Raw genomic sequence first — 25,847 nt, 5'->3', positions numbered from 1 at the left:
AATTCATGAAAACAATAAAGCCCAAAATCCAAATAGTCACTACATGTCTTATAATAAGCACTGCTTATTGCTCTATAATGTTTATGTGGATCCCCAACAGCATGCTCTTCCTGGAGTCAGGTAAATTCAATAAGCAACACATGTTAGCTCCATACAGTAGGCTACATAACAGCAATCATCGCCACACTGCTGGACCAGTTTGCTATAAATCGATCAACATTTTAATATATCTGCAACAACTCCAGTGCAGGCCCCTCTCAATTTTAAATAGCCGAGTAACACTAGTGTCCCACAAGAGGGCAGCATGTATCTTTCTGCAGTGAAGCGCAAACACTGGAGATCATGGAAAAACTATTTGTATTCAAATTGCATTGGGCGTTAAGAGTGGATTAAAATTAATTAAATCCATGACATAATACATTTCCAATAGGCCACCTTGCTTAGGTAGCCTGTAAATGCATTATATAGGCTACAATGCATTTGGTTTGTGTTTTAAATGCATTATTCACAAATTAAGCAATAAGTTAAACACCAAACAAAGTCGGGCTGCACGCTCACAAACACCACACTCGCATTCACATTAAATGTTAAATATGTTGTCACTACGCTAAAGCTCCTGGTTTTGGCCACACCCTTGGCAGGGCCGCCTAAACACGTTGAACCAGTGATGACTCCCAGAGGGTGTGTCCTGCCGCTGTGAACCAGGCCAGTGTTCACCTCCTCCTGCTCCTCACCCGCGGGGAGTCGTTACCTCGCCGCATTCCTCCACCTCTAGACGGGAAAGAAGACACGCAGTCAGCACCAGAGCCGTGCGCCTCTCTGGAGGGAAGGCATTTTTTTTTTCCCCCGGTGGATCTGCTCGGATATTTGAGATTACTGGAAGTATAACCAAGACGTATTTTCCCCTTAAGTACAACCTGTAAGCAGCTCGGATACACCGATACGGGTTCTGTGAGGCTCTCCTGTAACCATGGGGGACGTGGTTTCCTCTCACCTGGATGAGGCCAGGCGGGAGGTGATAACAGGTAAGGCTGGAGAGAGGAGTGGCTGAGCTGCAGCTGAAGGATGAACGTAGACAGTTTCTCACAGAAGTTACTAAAAAAATATTGTATTCATATCCAAAACTTACATGCTCATACAAATGTATAACAACGTAATTGACTTTGAGTTTTATCATAAAAGCTCTTAAAATGTCTATATTTTCCAAATAAGGGGCCGTAGAAGTCATCTTACTGTTTCAAATGTGTAATTTTCAGCAAATTCTTATCCAATTTCCTTTCTCCATGTGTCAGAAAACTCGTGCTTATGTGTTGGAGAAAGCTTTATGATAAAACAAATCTTTAAACTGACCTGCGGAGGGAAATACACTGAGACCCTCTGCATGATTTGTCACAAAAACATCTGACTTGCATTTCTTATTACTGTATACATCAAATTGAACTCTAACGCCTGCAGACACCCAGCTTTTTAAGTCTCCCACATCAAGTGTCCCCTTTCCCCGTTTCATTCTAGGACAAAGCTTCTCTTTCATATCAGCGTATTGTTGCCCTGCTGAACAGTTCCCCCGATCTCTGCTGCAGGCCTATTTCTCAGAGATAATAAGTAGGTTTCCCAAAGGAGAGCATGTTTGTATAAGTTTGGGACTGCCTGCTATTTAAGTCTCAGATTGCTCCAGCCTCCCACTGTGAACTGTGCAGGTCTGTGTGGTTATTTTCCAACAAGGAATGGGAGCAGAGGGAAGAGCAACGATTCCATGATACACTTCCAGGAATATGTAGGCCTGGATGCTTTCTTTAAAAGATAAGACTTTCAATGCTAGAAGAAGTTTGGCAATGCATCCAAGGTCTAACATAAAAGAGAGAAGACTTGCTTGGTTACATTTTTTATTACGGTTTAGATCCTCCAGACTTTGTTGCTTTCACAATCATTTTAGTCTCAGTTACGGTGTTCCTTCAGGATTGTAGTTATGCGTGCGTGCGTGTGTATGCTGGCAGACAGGCATACTAGCATGAGGAAACCACTCCTGCAAACCGACGACTATGTTCTTGAGGTTTCAGACACTCAGCGTGTTTGTTGCTGCTGTTTCTTATGAACCAGAAAGAGAAACACTCTCAGAAATAGTTCAAAGTAGTGAGAATAACATTGATGGAAGCTGGTTTCTCAGTTTACATAAGGTCTGTTTATTACGACGTATCTGAAGAGACTGAGACTGGGTGTGTGATATTCCTGAAACAATTGAAAAAAACAATCAATCAACAACAAATTTGATAATCAAAGAAAAGAAAAAGCAATTTGAAGACGTCACTTTGGGATGAGGGGAATATTTGAGGCATCCATCTTTTGTAACGTTTTCTAAACTCTTCAAAAAAGAATGCTTTATTTCATAGGTATAATACATATCTATTTTTTTGCAGCCCTATAATGCAAAGCCCTATATCTGACTGCATCCTCATTATAGGTATGTCTCTAAAAATCAAGAAATATGCATCCTGTCAGATTCAGAAGTTTACTGTAGACAGTGTGTGACAAAGTAACCTCATCTCAAAAGGTCCACTTAGTAGCTTTTCTGGAGCTTCAACTGCACCTCACAGTCTTCATCAATGAAGGAAGTGGCTCAACTGACAAAGGTGTCTAAAAGTTGGTCTAAGTTAAACAAATTTAAAAACGTGAACATCCAAACAACTGTTGACAGAGCCACCATCATTTCAGGTTTTCAACTAGATTAGCCAAAGTAGTGCAATATTTTCATATTGCGAGTCTGGCTGAGAAATACATACACATGAAGAGATGAATCAGAGGAGCAGGGAGAGGAGAACATAATGAGTGAGTCGCAGAGGTAAAGCAGGTCGGAACATGTCACAAGAATAACAGCTGAAACTGCTGTCTGGCTCTCACACAGCCTCCATCTGTGTCATCTCTACCCATCTATCTGTAGGTCATTTGCACTCTTCTTTGCCTGTATTCAAGCATGTAAAGTACACAATAATAGCATAACAAATAGCATGCCCTTTTAAGTACTTTGAATGTGTGTGGTAAAGAGAGAGGGAGTGACTGTATTCTACTCAGCATTTTTGCATAGGGAGTCTTGTTTGGAGTGTGCACCTCCCGAAAAAAAGTTATTTATTCATCAACGCTGCCCAAACACGCATTCTCACAAAATGATTTCCTCCTTTGTGAGCCCACACAACACGGACGCAATATGCACTTAAGAGAGACAAAGTTATTTGCTTGTTTGACTACAGGCTAGGTAAATAATGAAGACCATCCATAATGAAGATCTTGCAGTTGTTTCTCAAATATGTGTCGCAGAACAAGACCACGACTTTTGAATGAAAGCAAAAGCTGGGAGTTAATTATGCTCACAATATCAGCCAGCAGCTTATGGCAACATCTCTGACTTCAATCGTTCATTTTAGTTTCTGAAAAGGTTTACATTTTTGTAGCATTCAACAACTAAAGGCATGAGGTTCTCTTAATCCTAATTCCAATCGTCACGTACATTCATCGAATTTGACATCTGTATTCAAACCATCCTAAGAAGGATGGAGCTGGGGACCGAATAAAAATGATTAAAGGGCAACCCACCATAGCCGCTTAGCCACAGCCGCCCCCAATCACATGCATAGAGGTGATCCTTTGGTTCTCAGGGAAAAACTTCAAGCGAAGCTCAGCCGGGGGGCTTGTCAGTATTCCCACACCAGCCCAGGAAAGTGAGTCCTGCCTCATTCCTGGAGTTTGGTCCCACTGCTATTCATAGAGGTGAGCCCAATATTATAGAGTTGGCACCGCTCCACCTCCCCTCAGATCTGCAGCCATACGTCTTGTACACTTGGGTCAAGAAATGAGCACAGTTGTCAACCTGGTGGTGAGTTGGATCAGATGGGGAGGGAAGACTATCAGGACCATCAGGAACTGACCTGGTGAACCCACCAGGGCCACCAAAAGCTCTGAACATTGTTGGTCTGTCTTGGCTGATGCAGTTCTTCAATGCTACATTGAGTTTGCAACATTGCCTGTGGAATGGCAGACTGTGGTGTTGGCTCCCATCTTTTCTTTTAAATGGGACTTAAGGGTTCATGGGTGTTTGCTCATCCAGTCTACATGTGTTTTGTGGACTTAGAGAAGGCTTACGGCCATGTATCTCAAGTCTTGTGGGGGTGTAGCGAATTATCCGATGTCAAAATCATGTCAGAGAAGAGATGAGGAGTTTTGTTTTGAAACTGAGCCAAGTTGGTTTTGAAACATCTGACTCTTAAGAGTGAAACAGATCACCTTGTAGCAACCTACAAGCCATCCATCCCTTATACAACTAAGGTGACAGCTGTGCTGGTACTGTCCGCAGGAAGTCAAACACGTTTTCAGTGGGTGATGGGCTCTGCCGGTGTTGTCAGTTTGTCACCAATCATGTGTGTGATTTTCATGAATAGGATCTCAAGACATAGCCAGGGTGAGGAGAGTGTTTAGTTTGGGAACCTCAGCTTCTCTTGTCTCTCCAGATGAAGTGGTTCTGTTGGCTTCAGCACACAAAAGGGGAGGTTAGCAGTCAAATGTGAGGTGACCGAGCTGAGAGTCAGCACTTTTGAGTTTGAGGTCATGATTCTCTGGCAGAAAACGGTAGATGGCTCCGTCCAGGTTGGGAGTCAGTTGCTATACCTCAAGTGAAGGAGTTCAAGCGTCTTCTGGTCTTGATCATGAGTGAGGGTAAACTGGAGCATGGGATCAAAAGACGGATCGGTGCCGTGTCAGCAGCAAGGCGTGAAGAGAGAGCTGGAAGGGAAAGCTTTCAATTTACCACTTGATCTGCGTTCCAACCCTCAACTATGGTCATGAGCTTTAGGTAGTTGCCGAAAGCATGCGATCGCGGATAGAAGCAGTCTAAATAACTTTCCTACGTTGGGTATCTGAACTCACCCTTAGAGACAGAGTTGGGGGGCCTTCCTTTGGAGATTGTCATGTCAAACTGGTGGGAGACTCAGTGGTAGGTAGAACCACAACACGCTAGAGAGATTATATATCCCATCTAGCTTGGGAAAGCCTCAGAATCTTCCAGGAGGAGCTGGAAAAAGTTGCTGGAAGGAGGAATGTCTAAACTACCTTGCTTAGCCACAATGACCAGGCCCCGGATAAGCGGCAACAAATGGAAAATGATATCAAGATGTACTCCATCTTAGAGATCATGTTTTCCTGGTCTCTAAGGATGTGTTGCAGTTAATGAATTCATATAGTAGGGTCGGTTTTCTCTGTGGGTCTTGTATGTGGTGTATGAATGGATATAACAGAACGTCTTGGCATGCCTACACAGGTTGAAACAGAGGATTGAGTATGTGATTTATGATGTGGCCTTTGTTCTCAAATTCCAATTTCCAAGTGCCCAAAAGACTGCCCATGTACAATTATCCAGTCTGCTGACTTTGGCACAGCAAGACAACCAGTGGAAAGTACCAACTCTCAGGAAGCCCCGTTAGCCAGCACTAATCTTGTGGAAATTTTCAGCGACTGTAAAGAGTTTCTATGAACATCTGATATCCACCGTTATAGAATAACAAAATAAGATGGATGAGATCCATATCTTCTGCAAACAAGATAACATAAAAATAACTTTATGGGACCTCAGGGGAGACAAAGTATCTGCATTTGACTTGAGTGAGTGAACCAAAACAGACAATACATTCCTAAACCGTAGGGCTTTTTTTAATATAAAAAAGTATCAAGATTCAATAGCCAGCCGTATTAACAGTGGATTTAGGGGGAGTCTTTGTTTTAGCCGTCTCAAAAATGTCCTCTATTTTTCCTCTAACCTGTCCTTGCATCTCCTCTGGGTATGACGCAGAGTTTTTAACAAGTTTGTGTGTCCCCGTCTCCTCCACATTCTCTCCCCGTCTATCCTGTCCTGTCAGCGCTTTCCTTCCTGCTCTCCCACTGCATGCCGGCTCTTTCTTTCCTGCGTTGTCCCTTCCATAAACATCATAGTCAATTCCGTCTGCTGCTGACTGAGCCAAACACACCGATCGACTCGCAAACTAACTCATTTTCCAGCACTGGAATGTGGGTAAAGCTCATGTCCCCTCCAGAAGGTTCTTGGACTGTAGGATGCTGCTCGCAGACAGTGGTGGAAAAGAAATGCTGAGTCAAGCTGTGGAAAGGATCTATGCAATCCAGGAAAACATTGATTCATCTGAATTGATACCCATAGGGAGACTCCATACTTTCGCTCCAAAGTAGGGCTGCAACTAACAATTATTTTCATGATTGATTAATAATAATAATAATACTCTATATAATATATATCTAATAATACTTGTCACAATTCCCAAGGTGACATCTTCAAACTATCTTTTTTATCCGACCAACATTCCACAACCCCAAAATGTTTGATTTATGATAATCGTTTTGAGGCTCCGGCAGGAAACCTGTATAAAAGGACAAGTAAGACATCTATATTTCTATTTAATTGAATGGCGCAGCCATAAAAGAAAAATACATCGGTAAATATTGAATATATATAGGTAGGTGTACAATGTCTTTTGACTGCAGTTGTATTTTAACTATGCAAAAGCTTTCCGTCCCAAAAATGTACTGTACTTGCACTGTACCAGACATCTTTGATATAAAGTGAACTGTGCTGATAATACATGTTTGGTATCGCTTTGTTGAGTGCTGCACAAGCGTCACTATGTTTTCTTGCCCTCTTTGAATTTTACTATATGGCACTTTTCATAAAGAGCTGATAGCGGCAGGGGAGGTTGTGGCCTCTCTGACAGGGTGAGACTCAATCTAAGACAGCATGTCCACACAGGAGAATTGCAGCTCCCCAAACATACACAGCCAATGTTTAACAAAGATACTTAAATTGCAACTGATAAGTTTTGAAAATCATTTCCAAAATAGAGTTGATAAGGTTGCAAGACCTTGTCAAGGCTTTATTGTTGGAAATTGGAACCAAACATGAACTTTTACCATTTGATTCAAGCTTTCTTCAGTATTTTGCGGGACGGTCTTTTTAAAAAAAAACAACTTTAATATTTGTACCTTTCAGCACAATCTATTATTGTTAAACAATGAGATGTGATTTTTCACTTGACTGTGTAGTGTGGCTGTTTCCTGATCTTGTGTGTCTGTCTGTGTGTCCTCCTGTAGCTCGGACCAGAGATGTGATGAAGGAGTTCAGCAACGTGTACGAGCAGCAGTACGCCGTCGCTCTCTTCAACAGCGTCCGCTTTGAGATAGAAGGAGGAGGAGGAACGCAGCCACAGCTGCTTCACAGGAAGGCACGTGCAATAGTATCTATTACAAAAGAGAGCTTTAAACCTGATCGGGGCTGTCCTTGACTAGAGAAACTTATGGTTTTGTCTGTAAAACTGAGTTTCTTCACAAAGAATCACACAAAAGCACTTGGAAATAAGCCATTCAGCATGAAAAACGACTAATCGGCTGAAGAAATCTTAGTCGACTAAGACCGAAATGACTGATTAGTCACCTAAATGACTAAGAGGGAGCAGCCCTGAAACTGCCCCAAACTGAAATCTCTCCAGCTTCCTTTCATCCATCTTACAAGCCGTCAAATTAATTTACACTATTGTTTTTAGCTAAACGATTTATTCATAACACAACCTTGCATCAATGTGAGCTTTGTCAGGCAAACGGAGCTCGATGTGCTACGCGAGGCATGAATGAGCTCTTTCTTGGCGTCTATGTGCCAGTAAATACCTCACAAGCGAGGCCTCCGCTCGACCGCTTTTTGTTTTCCTCTCATCTTTTTGGTTGCTGAATGTACTGTAAGGTCCCACTTTTGTTCACATTTTCAATCACTGAGGGGGAAGTGGAGCACATTTCACACATGAACGGAGATGCCGTTTGGAGTTCTATTATAGGAGTTTTTCTGCTCTCTTCACGATGCGGAGGACAGCTGCTTGTGAGTGCTTATGACAGAAGAGCAAAATTATGCACATGTGAATTAATGCTACATACATACATACATACATACAATAAAATCTAAGCACAAGTGACCCTGTCACTAATGCACACAAAATCAACAGATACATTAATTTAACAGTATCCAGAACCAAATCTGTTCTCTAACCCAAGTGCCTCTTTATGTTTCAGCTCTTCTACTCACTTCTGTCCCCTTCGTTCTTTCCTTCCTCTCTGAGCGATCTCAGTTACAGTATTACTTGATCTAAAACAGGGAATCTGAAAACAAAGTGGGTGGTGAAAAAGACCACCTACCCTTCAGGTCTCTTGCAGAGTTGAACCCTTCTCTGAATAAACCCAAATTACGCGCATCTGCTTTGCAATGATACATCAAATCTGATTTCTCAGGACGCTCTGGCAGGCCGGTCCATCTTCTCAGGGAGTCTGTTTCAGTATCTGGAGGAGAATCGGAAGTGGAGGAATCGCTTTGTATCTGTGCCAAACAGCTACACCATCAGCCTCTATGAGAGCAAAACGGTGAGTGCACTTCTTACTCGACTGAACGGTTGTCCGATTCGGTGATTTGGGCACTTGTGTTAAAACAGCTCGCCGTGTTGTTATTTTTCATTTGGCTGTCTCTCCAACAGGCACACGAACGAGGCCTTCACTCGAGAGGAATTATCAACTGCGCTGGGTACAAGGCCCTGACCTCATTAGAGGAATACATGGAGCTGATTAATACCAGCCTGCCAGGTAGGAAATGACAATGAAAAATAATGAATATATACTCTAAATATGACAATATAGCTGAGAAAATACGGCAAAAAATGGTTGATATATAGTATCGTATAGTCTGTTTTCTTGAACATTCTCCAAATTAATGAATTCAAGTAAACTGGATTAAAAATGAACAAAAAGAGTAATTGTTTATTTTCCAAATTTAATCCCCAATGCTTTAATCAATTATATATATATATATATATATATCTTTTTGCATTTTCCTCATTGCCTGTAAAGCGTCATCTAGGTCTTGCAGTTTCTCATTCTCGCTCTGTCGTGTGACCTGTTGCAGGTATCAAGGCCAAAGTGGGCAGTAATCCGTTCATCAAGTGTGGGACCGAGTTCCCCCTCATCCTGTGGCACCCGTACGCCCGCCACCACTACTTCTGTGTGATGACGGAGAAGGAGCAGAAGAAGTGGCACGCAGTGCTGCAGGACTGTGTCAGACACACTAACAATGGTAAGAAAAAAGACAAAAGCGCACAACGAACTCACTTGTAGAGAAGTAGGGAAGTAACACGGCTTAAAGGGTCCCTGGCAGTGATAAATGAATGGGATTCAGAGTATTTATGGAGAACTGCGATGAGCACAAGAGGTGATAAGTTGTTAAATTCAGTTGTCCAGCGCTTACTGTACATGTCTTTCTCTCTGTGCTCCAGACAATTCGTGCCTCTCTCTGCCTGTCTACCGTTGTTGGTGGTTCAGACGAGGGTGTGTGTGTGTGCGTGTGTGCGTGCGTGCGCGTGCGTGTGCGTGTGTGTGTGTGTGTGTGTCACAGTATGAAGCCTTTACATGCCTTCTGAGTGAGCTGGTTGAATGTGAGATGCAGCAGGAATGATGGGTATTTGTTTTATTTTAGTAGTCTTGGCTACAGTGAGACATGTTGTCGTCGTTGGATCAGAGCACCAAATGTTACACATTTTACAGCCAAGATAGACAATCAGTCAACGAGTGCTGCAGGGACTTTGTTTACTCAGCTGAGGAGAGAACCAGCCCTAATTCATTGTTTTCCTGTTTTAAACTTTTAGCATATTTAGTGAGAAGATTACTGGTTTTTGATTAGCTGTTAATTCACAATTAACTCTTCCTTCATTTGTTTTTACTTTTTTTTTTTTGATGATGTGGATTTAGGCTCTGAGAAATAGTGATGGGTGTTTTTACAACCAATAACCAATTAATCAAACCAATAGTAGACAGAGTAACAATCGTCCTGAATAGCCCTAATCCCTTCTCTTTCCTGAAAGGCTTTCATTGTGAAATATTGACATTAGAATTGTTTACTTTAGCATCATGAAAGAACGGCAAAGCGGACTCTATTTTAACCATTGAGGCATTATCATTAATGTCATCAGTGTAGTGATGTGCTGGCCCAACGAATAAAATATCAGAGGGAACTGCGACAAACTATGTTTAAACAATTTCTAGAAACGTTTCCCTTTTTTTCTATTAGACTTTTTAAACTGTACAGGTCGGTTAACCCGCCCTTCTTTGTTTGAGCAGCATTATTTGAGTGTTGGCTGTTCGTACATTGATGGCATTTTGCAGGATACTGCGGTGCGTTCTGCATTTGGTTGCAAAATAGAAGGTGTTTGTTTTATCTGGGTGGAGAACTACTCTTGATCCGCTATTGAGGATTGCTTTTGTGATGGCATGACTCATGTGACAGTGTCGAGACACAGGAGGCAGAGACATGCCGGAGGATGTTCAAACACAAGGGAATCCATTTTATTCTCATGTTGTCACATCTCTCGGCTTGGCAAGACAACTTAGAATGGCACCTTTGGGCTTTGTGTAGAAGAAACTAAAGTGGTTGGAATGATTGGCCCGCTTCCAAACCTTGTGGCACGTTGACTCAAATTATACACTATTAAGAATGAAGTTGTAGTTAGCAGGTCTATTTCAATTTCGATTTTGCAGCCCATTGTCTGCCTTCATTTGAGGTGAGTCAAGGTCATTTTTGTGGTTGTGGGCGTGCGAGTGTGTGATCTCTCATTCAGTGTGCTCTATTTAGACTTGCGACAGAGAGAATCCGAATGAGTGGGAAAGGTGGGGAAGTTGAAATTGAAATACAAAACAGAGATTCAGAGATAAACTAACGGCTGCTGTTGTGAACGTGATTGGGCTTGCTTGGATCCTGCTGGCTGCAAAGAAAGGTGGTGTGGACGGAGATTGTAGATCGAGCGTAGATTATTCATAAAGGTTCTTATACGAATTATGAACTCAAGACCATATCTAGAAAGTATTTCATTATAAAAAGCTGAAGATAACTGGCTATATTCACTTGCCAGTTATTCCTATTACAGCAACCTTTGAAGCTAAGATACACATAATCACATATTAAATTAATAAATCCATTTGCAACAGACAATACTTAACATCTTTGCATAATGGCACCTGAATACACCTTTTCTGTTACTTCTAGTGTTATTACTTCAATGATATTAAGGCGAGAGACTACAGGCAACAACATTGACTGTAGTGCACTGAGATCTTGGGCTGTTTTATTCCTATATACACATGTGAACTAGTGGAAATAAAACAACCAAAATACATATTTAGGTCTTTACTTTACTACTTTGTCTATTTGCTCAATTCTAAAACATTTGATAATGTCTCATCTGCATATTTAAACATAAACTTTCAACTGAGGAAGGGTTATGGTGACATCTATTAGATCATTTGTTTAACCTATTTACCTGTAGTAAATAGTCCCCACACTAAAGCCGTTTTATACCTATTATATATTTAACTTTGGGGAACAATACATACTAACATTCTGGCATCTTTAGTACATGGAAGATTTGATGCACAAAGAAAAGACTTTACCTGAGCTGACCCTAATTTTCAAGCACACAAGTATGTGGTTTTACAGTACCTGCCTGTAGGCGTGTACTGTGCTGTTTGAGCTCTAAGGCTACAACAGCTTTCCTCATATGAAAGCTTATGTATGGCTGAAGTATCTGCAGTAGTGCTCTAAGTAATTGTCAGCATGCATCATACCGTCTTTGTAATTATCAAGTGAGCTGCATCAAATCCCTCAGCACCTACAGAAAGATAGATGCAAGCAAGCATGCAAGTTAGTTTTTCTAAATGTTTCCACTGTAAGTTGAAGCCCAAACAATCCTGTATCGAGAACAAAGTTGCCCAACCTGATTCAACCTTGCGTTGCACTTAGCCAACTATCATGCCAACTGAGTTGCATGAATTCAAAGCCTTATCCCTAACCACACAGCCAATGAGCAAATAGAATTAGAAGCCAAACACCAACATTAGCGCACACATGTTCTGACACAAGTCTGTATCCAGTCAAGCGCACCCGTTACTTCCCCAACACTACCTGTTCGGGCACGCTCAGTGAAGGCCAGAGTCCCTGCCGTACATTCCAGCTGTGAGGCTGGGCTCCAGGGATATGTTGTAAGGAACAGTGAAGAGCGTGTTGCCGTTTTACTGTCGCCGTGGCTGGTGTCAGTGTGGATTTGGCATTCAAGTGTTTGGCCTGTGTTGACACGCCCAGGCCCACCGGTGTTTTGAGGAAAACCAGAACCGGTAAAAGACTTTTCCTGAGAGTGATAAATGGTTTTACAGCCTGACCCCTGCCCTCTCTGCAGTTTCATTCATACACTCATATACACCCACACAAAGTTGGTAAGGTTGCAAGAAACACCTTTTTTTGAAATATTAAATCATTACTAGCAAGATTGAATGGCTGTAAATGGCATACACTCAAGTGAGAAATGACCCGTGCATTTACCACTTTTGATTCTTACAGAGCATGTCAGTAATGGTAAAGAAAATACTTCAGTGTACATGAAGCATAAACTTCTAGGAGCACAGAAGCTTTAGGCAAAGCAGTTCCTCAGCTGATCACTGACACTATTCAGCTGGGTTTGATAAGTAAAAACCACAAGTCAAATGTAAAACATGGACACACTAAAGATCTATTTTGAATTCACTAAAGCTCTTGTCGTTTTATCCTCAAATCGCTCTCCAGTAAAATGACCGGCCGCTGCTTTGCATCGCCTTAACTGGATGATTTGCATGAGCTCAGTTAACAGATGACTTCATCGCAGTATTCTGCACAACATTTTAAATTGCTAAAAAAGGAACTTTGAACTGGTTATGAAACAGTGTCAATTTAATACTGATGGGTCCGATTCCCGCAAAAATCTGCGCCCGGCAGCAGCGTCTGCTCCCTGCAGCCAGGAGCAGAGCTTTGCCTCGCTGCTCCGCCGGTCCTCTCTGGGAGCCGACACAACACTGTTGGCAACACAGGCTGTTATTGCTGGGCCCGCTGCAGGGAAGAGAGGGACGGTAGAACCAGGACCAGGACAGCGCAGGGCAGACTGTCTGACCCTGCTGTAGTGAATGCAGTAAATGAGCGGTTTTCTGGAGGGAAACACTGCCGCTTTTGTCCACAGGGACCGCCCAAAATCAACACAGAACCAAAGTTCCTCGTAGTAGCTTTAATAGTACTTTTTTAAAAATCGAAATTGGCAAATTTGTTAGTTCCAGCTTCTGAAATGTGAGGATGTGTTCCCTTTGGTTTCATATCCTTCATAATGTTTGCTTTTGAATTGTGGGTCAAGCAATAGAAACAAAACGAGGACATCATCTTGGGCTTTCAATACATTTTTTGTAATTTCTACGATTCATCAATTAATAAAAAAGAAAAAGAAATGAATTGATAATACAAAATAATCATTAGCTTTAGCCCTTGTGCAGCAGTCCAGCAGCCAGGCTGAGGCTGCATCACATTAGCAGTCAAAGACTGCGCCAAAGCTGCTGCTGGGCCACTAGAGAACCATCAATCAGAGACAGGTCTCCACCCCCACAGCCTCTAAAACCCCCACCAGCCCCCTGCTCTGATCCACAGACCTCACACTAATTCCACCCCGCAAGAAGAGACGTGCATTCAAAAAGGACAATAAAAGTACATTGCAAACCAGGTGTGTGGCTTGTTAGTCGCAGAGCAGTGTGCTTTTCGGCATGCTATACAATTCAAAATGCTGACATTTTTGTACTCTATGGCGTCACTTCCAGACAATATATTAGAGCACTAAAATACAAAATAAACCAAGACAGGGTGTCCAGCATTCTCTCAGTTGCTGCTGCTGGAGGTAGGGATCTGCTAAAATGGCATTTTAGGACGTATTCAGTCATGCATTTGTGATGTCTGCGGTTGATGGTACATTTCAGTGAGTATTTATTGCACTGTGGGTTTGGCCGGTTCCATAGGGCTGCACCATATAGGGAAATGCTACTCATGCATGTCGGTGGGAGCAGCAGCAGTGTGAGGGTTCGAATGAAGTGTTTAAAACCTGCTTTGATCTCGTGAAGGCAGGTGCCCTGAAGCCGAAGTCTAATCAGACAATATTTGACAGTCAAATGCTTAGTGGGTTTTTAAAAAACGTCAAATATATTTAACTCCGGGAAAACACGCACACGCATTTGTAGATGTGAAGGCCTGGGAACTCATCCACGGCTGCTGCTAAGATCCCACCAACCAGAGCGTGGTGTGCAAGGCAGGGAGGGAAATGCCTCACATAAAGAGACGGTGGTAAGTGCTGCCACATGTTCTATTTATACAAAGTACACACACACACGCACACACACACACACACACACACACACACACACACACACACACACACACACACACACACACACACACACACACACACACACACACACACACACACACACACACACACACACACACACACACACACACACACACACACACACACACACAGAGCAGGGAAACTCTAATCTGCTCCTTGATCTAGCGTGGTTCAGACATGGAGAATGTGTCGTGGTTTACAGGCCTGGCACCAAGAAGAAAATTCTCTAAAAGTGAGCAACAAGATAAGAATGTAGAAGACGTCACTTTTCAGGTATTTCACATTGGGGATCTGACCGTATAGTTTGTGCCCTGAAAGTGTTCCAATGACTGATACAGTCTTGTAAACCAAATGGCAAACACAAAGACTGAATGTGGCTCCCAGCCACAGACCAGTGCCAGGCCATGTAAACAGTATGAAAGCGCTTAATAATACGTATTTACTATTACTATTTATTTTAGGGCTCTACTCGGTCTGTTTTTGCTTCTCTCTCCTATAACTTCCAGTCACGCCCGCAAAAACAGGATACTGATTTTGAGCTACAGTCGGTCAGCAGTCCATCGTCACCCACAGTTACTCAATATGCATGTACCAGGTTCCTATTACCGTTGCAGCTGGCTCGCTAACATGAGTAAAACACCAAAACATCAAGAGTTAGAGACTCAAAGGAGGCGTTAGGTCTGTCATTCCTATTGCTATTCTCTGTTACTTCTGTAAGACAGATGTAAACAGGAAGTATAATGTTACTTGCCATGAGTTAGCTATGGACTACACAGAATTCAGCCACGTGAAACCATCCAAATCAATGATATTCATGGGGAAACACTGGTTGGTTGACTGTCAAGTATACTTCAAAGGACCATGTGGCTGTTGTTGACATGCACATGATCAGTTATGGGTCATGACATGTTTGGTATAAGGATTTTAAACCATAACTGCTGCTGCGTCTCTCAGACACTGTTCACTGCATTTGACCTCCAGACGATGTCTAGTCACCTGCCAATGTGGCAGCCTTCTGCGCCGTTATTTTCCCACTGAGCCTCTATCCTTATCCAGTAAATTCCCATGAAACCTCATGCCAAAACAAGCTAACACACAGCCTTCAGCCCGTCAGCAAAAAGTTAGTGGGCTGGGAGCAGAGACAGCTTCCTGTCTGGCTCTGGCCCTCCCCCTCCTCACTTCTTGGTCACTTCCTGTCTTTGTCAGCCTCCTCTGAGTCACTGACGCACAGCCATAGACAAAACAACTTGATGGACACACACACATTGAATGCTTGTGCATAATAGACTTCACATATAACAACCAGATTATTACTCTGTTGTAAAATCAACTATTCATCCATTGTGCCGTTTAGGAAACAGAATTTTTATCTCTCATTTGTTTGGACTTTAAGAAGAATCAGCAAGAGTGGACGCTGTGCTGTCCTGAACAGGCTATGCAATTTACAATTAAATTTTTAATCAACCCTTTTTTTTTGCCACGTCATCCTAAACATTAGCCTGATGTTACTGCAACGGGTTGTTTTGGGGCTGGTCATGTCATTTCTTCCACCACTGCAATAACGAAACTACTTCAGTGGAAATTGTGCAAGCACAGCACTCACTGTAAGTGTATAAAGTATTGCTGCTATTGTTGAAGTTCTGTTAAATTATTGACCGATTATAAATGATGGTAAACAACATTTCAATCAGGGCTAGTTTGGCAAACAGAAAACCTATCCTTTAATTACACAGTTCTGCATCAGAAGGACAGACTGTTGTTGCCACACGAGAAAAACACAACTGAAGCATGGGTCCCTTTTATTTTAAGGAAGAACAAACTGCTAATTATAGGGATGTTTTATTCCATACACCTGCTCATACTCTCTTGTGAGGGATGTTTAACTTTGCCTTGAGAGAGGCAGCTGTATTTTCATCACTTAAACACAACCACATGATAGGAGCCAACTTCCTAAAAACACACGCAATGTTGCCAGGCGCCTTGTGAGCTGCTGCTGCTGCTGCTGCTATTGTCCTGTCAGCTGGGTGTGGCGGTAACCCGGGGCAACCACATATAATCTGTCCTCCAACAAGCCAACATCTTCCCGTTTTGGGTGATGACACAACTGTGTGTGCGATGCGGGGGGGCCAAATGTGCATGTGTCACGTCCTGCACTCCAGCGACTGTTACTGATTATACCAAAAATTAGACACTCAGACCGTCACACAGAAATGACTCAGATGTTACGGAAACGGTTGACGTTTCCGAGCAGTTGTTCATCTCACGTCAAGAAAACACCCTTTTGCAGAGGATTTTGAGACCTTACTTTAATACAAAGAAATCATGCAATTAAAAAAAAAGAAAAAGCGACCCCCAATCTTAAGATCATTCCTCTCAGTCAAGGGCATCTTCTTTATATAGACAGGGACGAGAGGGGGTCTTCTCTCTGTGTTGTTACCAAGCATCTGCTCTGCTCTTCTCTGCCCCCAACAGGTCTGTCAGAGGACAGCACTGTTCAGACGCCAGCCTTCACGGACTCAGTGAGACTTCACAGACAAGCCAAGGGACACTACGGGACCTGGGACATGATGTGCGGAGCGCCCCCACAGGTCAGGATCTCAGATCACAATACAACTCTGTCTCAGCTCAGGGGTTGGATCCTATAAAGTAAAAAAAATAAACAGGTCCATAAGGCCTTTCCCCATTGTTCTCCACTGGCACAGTATACACACATTGTTGGTTGTTTGATGCCAATTTCCAGGACATGAGACCATGAGTTTTAGACTACCTCATTTCGAGAGGATCAGCCCTGCATGCAGGTTCTCAGAAGAAACCCTTGTGGGCTACATCCTTCAGAGGTTACAAACTGTGATAAAAAAAAATTGACACTGAGGATATTATGCCCCAAATAGCATGCTTGCTGCAGGTGAAAGTTAAAAGAGTTATTCAGGAAGAACTACGAAACAGTCACTGCGAGTACAGGGCCGTAGTTCAACCCATTGAGAGGCCACAGTGATGGATGACGAGATGCACTGGTAGAGAAAATAAGCTGGGCTGCTTTCCAGAGTAAAGGCTTTTCTCAATGAATAAAATTCAGAAAAAAAACACTCCATCTGCTTTATAAACACACCCTTTCCTCACACTGAAGTACGAGACTGCACCTACAGAAGACCTTCAAACAGAGCAACAAGACCCCACCCCTCAACGTACCAGCGCTCACATGGACACACACACACTGTTGATTGGGGTCTCCCCTCTGAATGAGTCTCTTTCAGTGTCTTGCTAGTGCCTCACAGTCGCTCTGTGCGAGACCGGTTCCAGGCATGGGTACGGGGCACGTAGTTCTTATTAATCCTGCAGGAAAAACCACAGTACTAGAGCTCAGCTGTTTTAATGTAATTGGTAATACGTGTTAGGTGAAAAGGTGAACGTAACTACTGAGACAACAATCATGTTTACATTCCTAAAGCCAGGTTACAATATTTCCTGAAGACCAGGGTTTGCTTTGAGCTAAGAGGAAACCAGCGAGACCAAATCAACCCAAAACATTTAGAATACTCAAACATGATTATTCATAATGCATATAACACTAAACAGAGCATGAAGGCATCAAAGTGCGCCCACAAAACAACAAGGAGAACAATGAAGAGACCATCTTGTAGCGATGGGATCACACCATATGGATCTCTACTGCACACTATCGTGTTGACAAAATCAGTCCACAAACAGAAAGATACACCTAGCAAGGTTCTCAAACCCGCTTCATTAGGCGTCTCCAGGTCTACATTTTGCCGCGATAAAATCTCAGTGCCACCATAAGACATAGGCCTAATCCACCAACAAGGCCAGTGGAAATCCATGGTAGCAACATAAGAGCAGAAATGAACAGCCAGTTGATAACAAGACAGGGGTCACACACACTACTTTGACAAGTCAAAATGTCTGCTGTGAAAAAGGCGTATTAGCCTCACAGTTGACTGACACATCAAGCACCAACTTACAAACTGTTTAGTGGCAACATTCTGCAGGATAACACAAGTAGCATTGGACAACACTCACCTTAGTGATGCGATTGTGAAGCGCAGTCACCTTAGTCTCAAGCGGAGGACAGGAAGACAGGAAAAACTCCAGGTGCTAGTGTTGTTTGAGGCCAACAGATGAGCAAGGCTCAAACACAAAGATTTCTTCCACAAAGGAGTCCTGCTGTCGGCTCTGAAATGCTACATTAACGACAGTAACGGTGTCATAATGTGTTTGAAGCAGAGCTTTTTCAACAGTAGATACATGGATCCAGTGGGTGGTTTAAAAAGCCTGCATTTTTAAGAAAAGTGTGTTAAATAGGCCCTTTTCACAGCAGCCATTTTGACACGTCACTGCAGGGTAAGCACTGGTGTGATAAATAACATTAATTATGGGCCTGTTCCATTTAGGTGGGCCAGGGCCCTGTTTTGTGTATGTGCATGTGGGCTCACTGGAATGGCTGTGACACACTAAATAGAATGGGACCTCATTATGTTTTTATCAATTACACCTGTGTTTACTCTGCTATGACGTGTAGCGTGATCGAGCATTTTCAGCGTGCTGTTTTCAGGCTAGACATTAAGGGATGCTAATAAAAAGGAAACAAAAAGTATACTTTTCACAAAAGCTCAGTTTTTATGGCCTTACCATGTTGATGGTATCCAGATAGATGTTAAACATGACACAGACTAAATTGAAGCATCATAAGAACAAAGTAACACAAGTCACAGCCACCAATGCAACAATACTATTTCATTTAGTATTCCCAGACAAACAAGCCTTTGGGCAAACAAAGTACAATACACCCGTTGTTTGTCAAGCTTGGCTGTTTTGTGTGGACAAAAAACTGCACTGCTTTTGTCTCAGCCGTTCAGTACTGGGCAGCAGAACGTTTCACCAAATATTATTTTAGCTTCGTTAAAACGTCATGGAGGTGAGCCTAGCTCCATGTGTGTGTGGGTTGTGAGGACAGTGGCACTACAGCCAGCTTTCCTGCCTCTCCGTATCCAGCTGTGTATCAATCGCCCCACTGTTTCCATGTAACCACCAAGGAAAGAGGCTCCTCTTTTTTAAGGTTTATTTTTGTTTTTCTTTGGGTGGAAGTGGAAGTGTGAAAATTTCCAGTTGGCCCAAAATAACTATAATTGTCAATGGTAAAAAGGCGGGACTGACCTTGCAGCTCACAGTATGAACTAATAGGACCATTAGGTGGAAATCAATCCAATACACTTCAGTCAGATTTATTACAACCTAAGGAATTTTCTTTATTTTAATTAATTGAGAAATTTAAAAAAATCCACAGAATATAAAATGAATTACTGAAAGTGTGTAAATACAGAAATATATTGTGTGTGTGTGTGTGTGTGCACAGATTCTTGCTAATCTGGTGATGGAGACCCTCCACCCGGAGCTGAGAAGCGTTATTGCACCTCGCCTGAGGGGGAAGATGCAGCAGAGGCAGAGGCATTGGATGCTGGTGAGTTCCAAGCACACTGTACAGTGCACACTGCAGACATGCCGTACAAACACAGGAGAGTCCCAAACTAAAGCATGTCTTTGAACTACTCCCTCCATCCAGATCTCAGATGCACTGTACAAGCAGGTGTTGTCTCAGACCACCGGCCAGTATGAAGCACTGGTCGAAGCCTGTGAGGCCCAGACAGCTCCGCTGGACGCCAGACTGCGAACCGACATGGACCAGATCATCGGGTCCAAAGAGCATGTCAGCAGCAAGATGCGAGGTGACCAAAGATCTACACGCTACAGTCAAAATGAATCATGTTTCACGCTGCTTTCCATTCATGTTTAGGCTGTATCTTGCTCTATATGTTGAATATTTTAGGGCCACACAAAACATTGATATTGATGTACAGTATCACAGCTGTGGATACCTGTGTGAGTAAGAGTCATATAAGGACTCTAGTCTAACATGGATTAAACAAAGTAAGAACCAGGGAAACAATGAGAGCAATGGCGGGGCAAAGGAGCAACGGAATAAACAAAAGACAGGAGGAAATGCTGACGGAGAGATATGTTTAACTTTTGGTTGCATATTTGAATCTACTGTTAACTGAACACCACCTTACATTTACCCACTTACACATGCCCAACATGTTATGCAAAAAGGACTTGGTTCACTCAGTGGTGCCGTGTAACATGATCTTCCCGACCTCAAGTGGTCGTTTCATTGTCCACTTTCACCGTTTACTGTTTTCTCTGGTTCGGGGATTCTTTCCACAGCTATTATTGGTCAGTGAATAACGCCACACTGCTCAAGTTTCCGACATTTGGCATAAACGGGGCCTTTTCTCTGTAACCTGCCTCCATATGTGACATGTTCCTGCTCTTGTTGTTCTCTCTGCACTTTCTCCTCTCAGCTCAAGCTTTGCACTTAAGTATTTTCCTCCGTCACCGGAGCACCCACCCTTTGAGCGGAGAGCCTGTCAGCTCTCTATTCAAATGTGTTGGCACAGGCTGCTCACATCTTTCATGTGTACTGTTTGCTATTGAGCTGAGCTGAAGTGGCAGAACTGCATTCCATCACTTGCCCTCTGTGGGTCGTTTTCAGATTTTATCCCACGAATACGACTCAAAACTATGAGTCAGCTCAGCAAAGTCGTGCTGGTTCACGTTACACGAGGGGAACGCAGAGGTTTGACAGTGGTAATCCAAGCCGTGAATTTCATTTGGCTGGTAACACAGGTTACCTTTCCAACAGTTGGGTGTAGGCCCATCTGAGAGCCAGGCGAAATGTGCAGGGCTTCCATTGAAGTGATTTCACCTGAACGTCATCCATACCAACCATTTCAACCCGGCAACAAACAAACACGCTGCATATTGGGATGACTAAGTTGCAGAGTTCCTGACCGTAGTGTGTTTACAAGCTGCAGCAACTAACCATGAATGTGATCTTTTCTTCCGTTCCTCTGTGGGTCGCTGCTGGCATGCAGCTCTGGTGTTGCCCAAGGCGGAGCAGCTCCTACGGACGAACGTCCAGCCCTACATCAGCTCCATCCTGGAGGCCCTGATGGAGCCCACCAGCCGGGGTTTCTCCGAGGTCAGGGAGGTTTTCTTCAGGGAGCTGGTGGAGATCAGCAAGAACTCGCTCAACGGAGGGGGGAAAGACGTACTGGGAGACGTGAGTGCTGGGATATCTTTCCCTTTTTTGTTTCTGTGCATGAATTACTGTAAGGAAGTGTTTACACGGTTCATAGTACCTGACATCACAAGTCTACAGGAGTTGTTTGATAACCGAGGTAATGTGGAAGGAGGGTGTTGTCACTGTCCTTTGGTTTGTTTAGCTGAGGACCTTAAAGCTGCAATACTTCTCTGTGGTAATTCTCTGTGGGTTTGTCACTATGAGCCTCATTCACATTCAACATAGTAGTCATGGAGTCTCCTCAGCCGCCCTCGAAGGACTTGAACAGTCAACTCAACCTCTTTCTCGGTTGCGGTCATATAATTATCACCTCCTTATCTCCCCCGCCCCCCCCAGCAAATGGAGAGGCTGTCCATGCTCGCCTTCCACCCGGTGAAGATGCAGAGCTGCTATGAGAAGGTGGAGCAGCTCAATCTGGAGGGGCTGCAGCAGAGGTTCGACGTCGCCGACCCCTCTGTGTTCGTCAGCAGGACTCAGATCCTCATGAGGGAGGTAAGGCGCTACGGCAGCAGTTTTCTCTGTTACGACACATTGAGTCAGAATGCCTGGAAGAAGCAGCGTGTGGAGGCCTGAAAGCACTCCCTAATTCCTTGTAAGGCAAGACGCAGCCTGTCCTGCTTGTGGTAAAGTCTCTACTTACACCTGCTGGACAAAAAGAGTACAACAATTTGTGAAGATGAACAGTGAGCTGTGGTTTACTGCCACTACCGGCGTCAATCGGTTTCTTATTCTACTGTCGAACTTAAAACTTATTTTTTTGTTTTTGACAGCAAATGGACAATGCAGTTTACACATTTGAGCAGCTGCTCAACCAGTCTATAGAGACCCAGGGAGAAGATGACATGTGCAAGACCATGCAGCGATGCCAGGACAGGGTTCTCAAGGTAAAACAGGAACATTAAAAACAGAGGAGTATAGTAGATGAACAGTATGTATTTTTCAAATATCCTGAGCCTTATCTTTAGGTTTGTTTAGTCAGAAAGTATATGGGTATGCTGTCTATTTCAATAATCTCCAGAGGGACTCTGAAAGAAGATGTGAATATGATAAGTGCAACGAGTAGAAAGGCTATTATGTTACTGACTCATTGTTCTTGTCTTTCCCTGTCAGAAATATGATCATGACAGCAGCACGGTGCGCAAGAAGTTCTTCAGAGAGGCTCTGCTGCAGATCATCATCCCATACATGCTGAAGCAGCTGTCGCCATCCTGCTCACCTGTGAGTATCACGCAAACTAGCCTCAAATCACCCTTTCTTAACGCTTTGACTGTCTTTAAATTGCATGCTTTACAGTGTACAATATGTCCTGACGGTATTGTGACTCTTTCCACCTGGTGCTCCCACTGTGCTCTGGATTTCAGCCCCACCGTTTTGATGTGTATTTAGGTCCAGAAACTAAAGTCATAATTAGAAATTCCCATAACAAATAAAAACAGCCGAGCACTTCTGTAAAACCTCTTTTTTCTAAATTGCTGTCCCAAGACTTTTTATTTTGTGTTTTCTGCCATAAATTGACATAACACTCTGCAATGCAATCAATCCAACTGCAGAGAAAATCTAAAGAATTCGGCTTTTGACTTCTTTTAACTTTTTGCACAAAAAAAGAAATAACAATGCAACATGTGCATATACACATAGAAGTAATACAGGGTTGCGTGCCGACTGAAAAGATCAGAAATGCAATCAGTCGTCTGATATTTGGGCAATGCGTTGACTGCTGGACGCTCAACCTTGCCTCTTCCTCCCACCAGGAGCTGCCTCGCTTCAAAGAGCTGATCTTCGAAGACTTCGCCCGTTTCCTGCTGGTGGAAAACATGTTTGAGGAGGTGGTGCTGCAGTGTGTCTCCAAGGACATAATGATGGGTGAGGGACACACAAGATTTAGAAATAATATGGCAACAGTAGTGATAGTCCTAAATGTTATTCCATCAAGTTATCTCACCTACTTGTGAACACAGTGACTGATTTTATTGTTTGCTTTTGTTGTCCAGCTGTGAAGGAGGCAGCCGTCCAGAGGAGACACAATCTTTACAGGGACAGCATCATTCTGACCAACAGCGACCCCAACCTGCACCTGCTCGGAGAAACCCCTCAGGTGGACTGGGCTAGTAAATTTGGGGGCGATGAGCCAGAGGGCTCTGTTGATGGCGGCGTATCTGAAGGAGGGGGTTCTGGGAGCCGACGCAGGCAGGTGGTGTCCATGATCCAGCTCGACGGGGTCCCTCTGCCCTTCGAGTCCTGCCTGGAGGTCCCAGGTGTGGATTTTATCCCCGAGGAGGATACCGAGGAGTCTGAGGGCGTAGAGGAGGACCGGGGGGAGGATGAGGAGGACCTAGGCCCGCTCGAGGAACCCATGTCTCCTGACAGCGTGACTGAAATCAGAGACCTGATTAATCCAGTGGTTAATCTGATTCCAGTGTTAGAGAAGAGCCAGAGCAACATGACCAACGGGACGGAGCCGACCACAGGCACCATCACCTCGGAGGATGTGACACATGTCACCACCAAGGTGGGCGACGTCCCCAGGAAATCTCTGCGAGACAAGACGTCCACGCAGACAATGGTCCAGCAGCTGATCGGAAGCAAGAAGCAGGAAGCCGATGAGGAGCATCAGGACGAAGCAGCCATCAAGGACGCCATCGAGGAAATAGAGATAGCGGTGCAGCAAGAGGACAGCGAAAGGATTGCTGAGGTCTCCGCGGCAGAATCGGATCATGAGTCGTCGCCAGCGCCACCACTGGCTTCAGACTCCGGCTCGCACAGCGACAGTGGCTTCCAGTCACCGACCGATGCGGGGCCGGATGAAGCTGAGCCTCAGCCAATCACAAACGGTCTGGACGGAGAGGACAAAGTAATCGACCCGGTAGAAGTGGAAGTGGTTTTGGCGTAGGAAGAGAATTCTCCGAACATAACTCTAAAACTGGAAGGCTCGGAGGAGAAAAAAAAGTGTGCATCACATTTAAAGGGAGAGGAGCGAAGGACTGTATTTAAAGGTTTAAGTCAAAGCGTGCTGTCGTTGGTATTGCACACTCCCAGCCTCCCCTCGACTTATTTTTTATTTGGTGATTGGTTCCTTTCTATGCAGCTTAGTGGATTTCGTTGCAAAGTTTCGCCATATTTTGTGTTTGACACGGCTTTCACACCTGCTCCTTTATGCTATGCTAACAGGTTGAGGGTCCATCACAAGGATCAGGGAATGTTAAAGTGGAAAACAACTACATCTAAGTTATTAATGTTTTCAAGTTGTGCTAAAGGTTTCTTTACGTCAGTATCTGTAAATCAGGCCTACATTTTTTTTTTGCTTGATGTATCAAATTAATAATCACCGCCTCTACCTGGGCAGCCGGGGGTGCTACAACCAGCCTTTAGATGTTGTAAGGGGATTTGTTTTTCAGCTTTCTTTTTAAATACCAGTATCTATTTTTGAAAATGTAATTTTCCTACGTAGTCTGTTCCATGAAAGCTTTTCCTGTATTCGCAAATGGCCTTTATGTTTCAACACCAGATGTTTAGTACAATCTGTCAGGAATGATTTGCACTTCCACTGTGATATGATAGTTGGATGTTTTTTTTTAATCTTTTTGACAACGAAACAACCAAAATTCATCGGTTCTCGTCACTTTGCTGGTGGGTGCAGATGACCAGGATACAGTACATCATGTGTCTTTAACTTGTAGGAGTTTGATGCAACTTGTAACCAGACGGAGCTCTCTTTGCTCGATTGTGAGGGAGATTCGTAATATCAACTTGTTGTGCAAATGTTACTGATAGTTTTTTAACTTCATGGTAAGTACATTAAATCAAACACAACAGTGACAATTTTTGATTTGAACCCGATCTTTTTGTAATTTAATTCAAACTTTAAATCTGGGTCATTTTTTTTCAACATTAATGTTGTTTGGATGCCGTGGCTTTTACAAGAGTTTTATATCCTTATTTGTGTTCTAAAATGAAAAAATAAGAGACTGTATCACCGATACTTATCTTGTGGAGGACATTGTTCACGTTAAGGAAATAGTGTTGGGTTTCTGTAAATGGTGACATGACACAGCGCTCTCTACAGTTTAAAAAATGGTAAAACTCACAAAACTAGAACAGGATGTCAATCGGATGAGACACGTTATTGTTATTTTACGATACTCCTCGGGACGGGGTCTGTTCTGTCTGTTGTGTTCTTTTGATAATATGAAACATGGAGATACGTGTTGCTTTTGGATACTGTATTTGTATCTACATCTCCAGTAATAAAAAATAAATAGAAAAACATACTGGAAATGAAAGGAGAAAACTATTCCAGGACAAATAGACATGAAATACTGAAAGTACGGGGGACCAGAAGTGGAATTAAAGTATGTAAATAAATAAAAGTACAAACA

General features: G+C 43.3%; 1 protein-coding gene across 1 annotated transcript; it reads left to right on the top strand.

Annotated features, from left to right (window-relative positions):
- The first annotated feature begins 761 nt into the window (after positions 1 to 761).
- On the top strand, positions 762 to 25,847 carry niban2a (niban apoptosis regulator 2a). Its single transcript, XM_079178895.1, has 14 exons — positions 762 to 1,025; positions 7,138 to 7,268; positions 8,320 to 8,448; positions 8,559 to 8,664; positions 8,984 to 9,151; positions 16,785 to 16,900; positions 19,684 to 19,788; positions 19,891 to 20,053; positions 21,263 to 21,450; positions 21,808 to 21,963; positions 22,242 to 22,355; positions 22,582 to 22,689; positions 23,223 to 23,334; positions 23,463 to 25,847. The coding sequence occupies exons 1-14, from the start codon at positions 971 to 973 to the stop codon at positions 24,359 to 24,361; spliced, it is 2,550 nt and encodes an 849-aa protein (XP_079035021.1). The 5' UTR covers positions 762 to 970; the 3' UTR covers positions 24,362 to 25,847.

Source organism: Pholis gunnellus, assembly GCF_910591455.1.
Source record: "Pholis gunnellus genome assembly, chromosome: 18".
Taxonomy (NCBI): Eukaryota; Metazoa; Chordata; class Actinopteri; order Perciformes; family Pholidae; genus Pholis; species Pholis gunnellus.
This window is presented reverse-complemented; position numbering and strand designations above follow the sequence as displayed.

Coding starts and splice junctions, on each gene's coding strand:
- niban2a (XM_079178895.1), top strand. CDS start 971: ATGGGGGACGTGGTTTCCTCTCACCTGGATGAGGCCAGGCGGGAGGTG. Junction 9,152..16,784: donor TGTCAGACACACTAACAATG/GTAAGAAAAAAG, acceptor TGCCCCCAACAG/GTCTGTCAGAGGACAGCACT. Junction 16,901..19,683: donor TGTGCGGAGCGCCCCCACAG/GTCAGGATCTCA, acceptor GTGTGTGCACAG/ATTCTTGCTAATCTGGTGAT.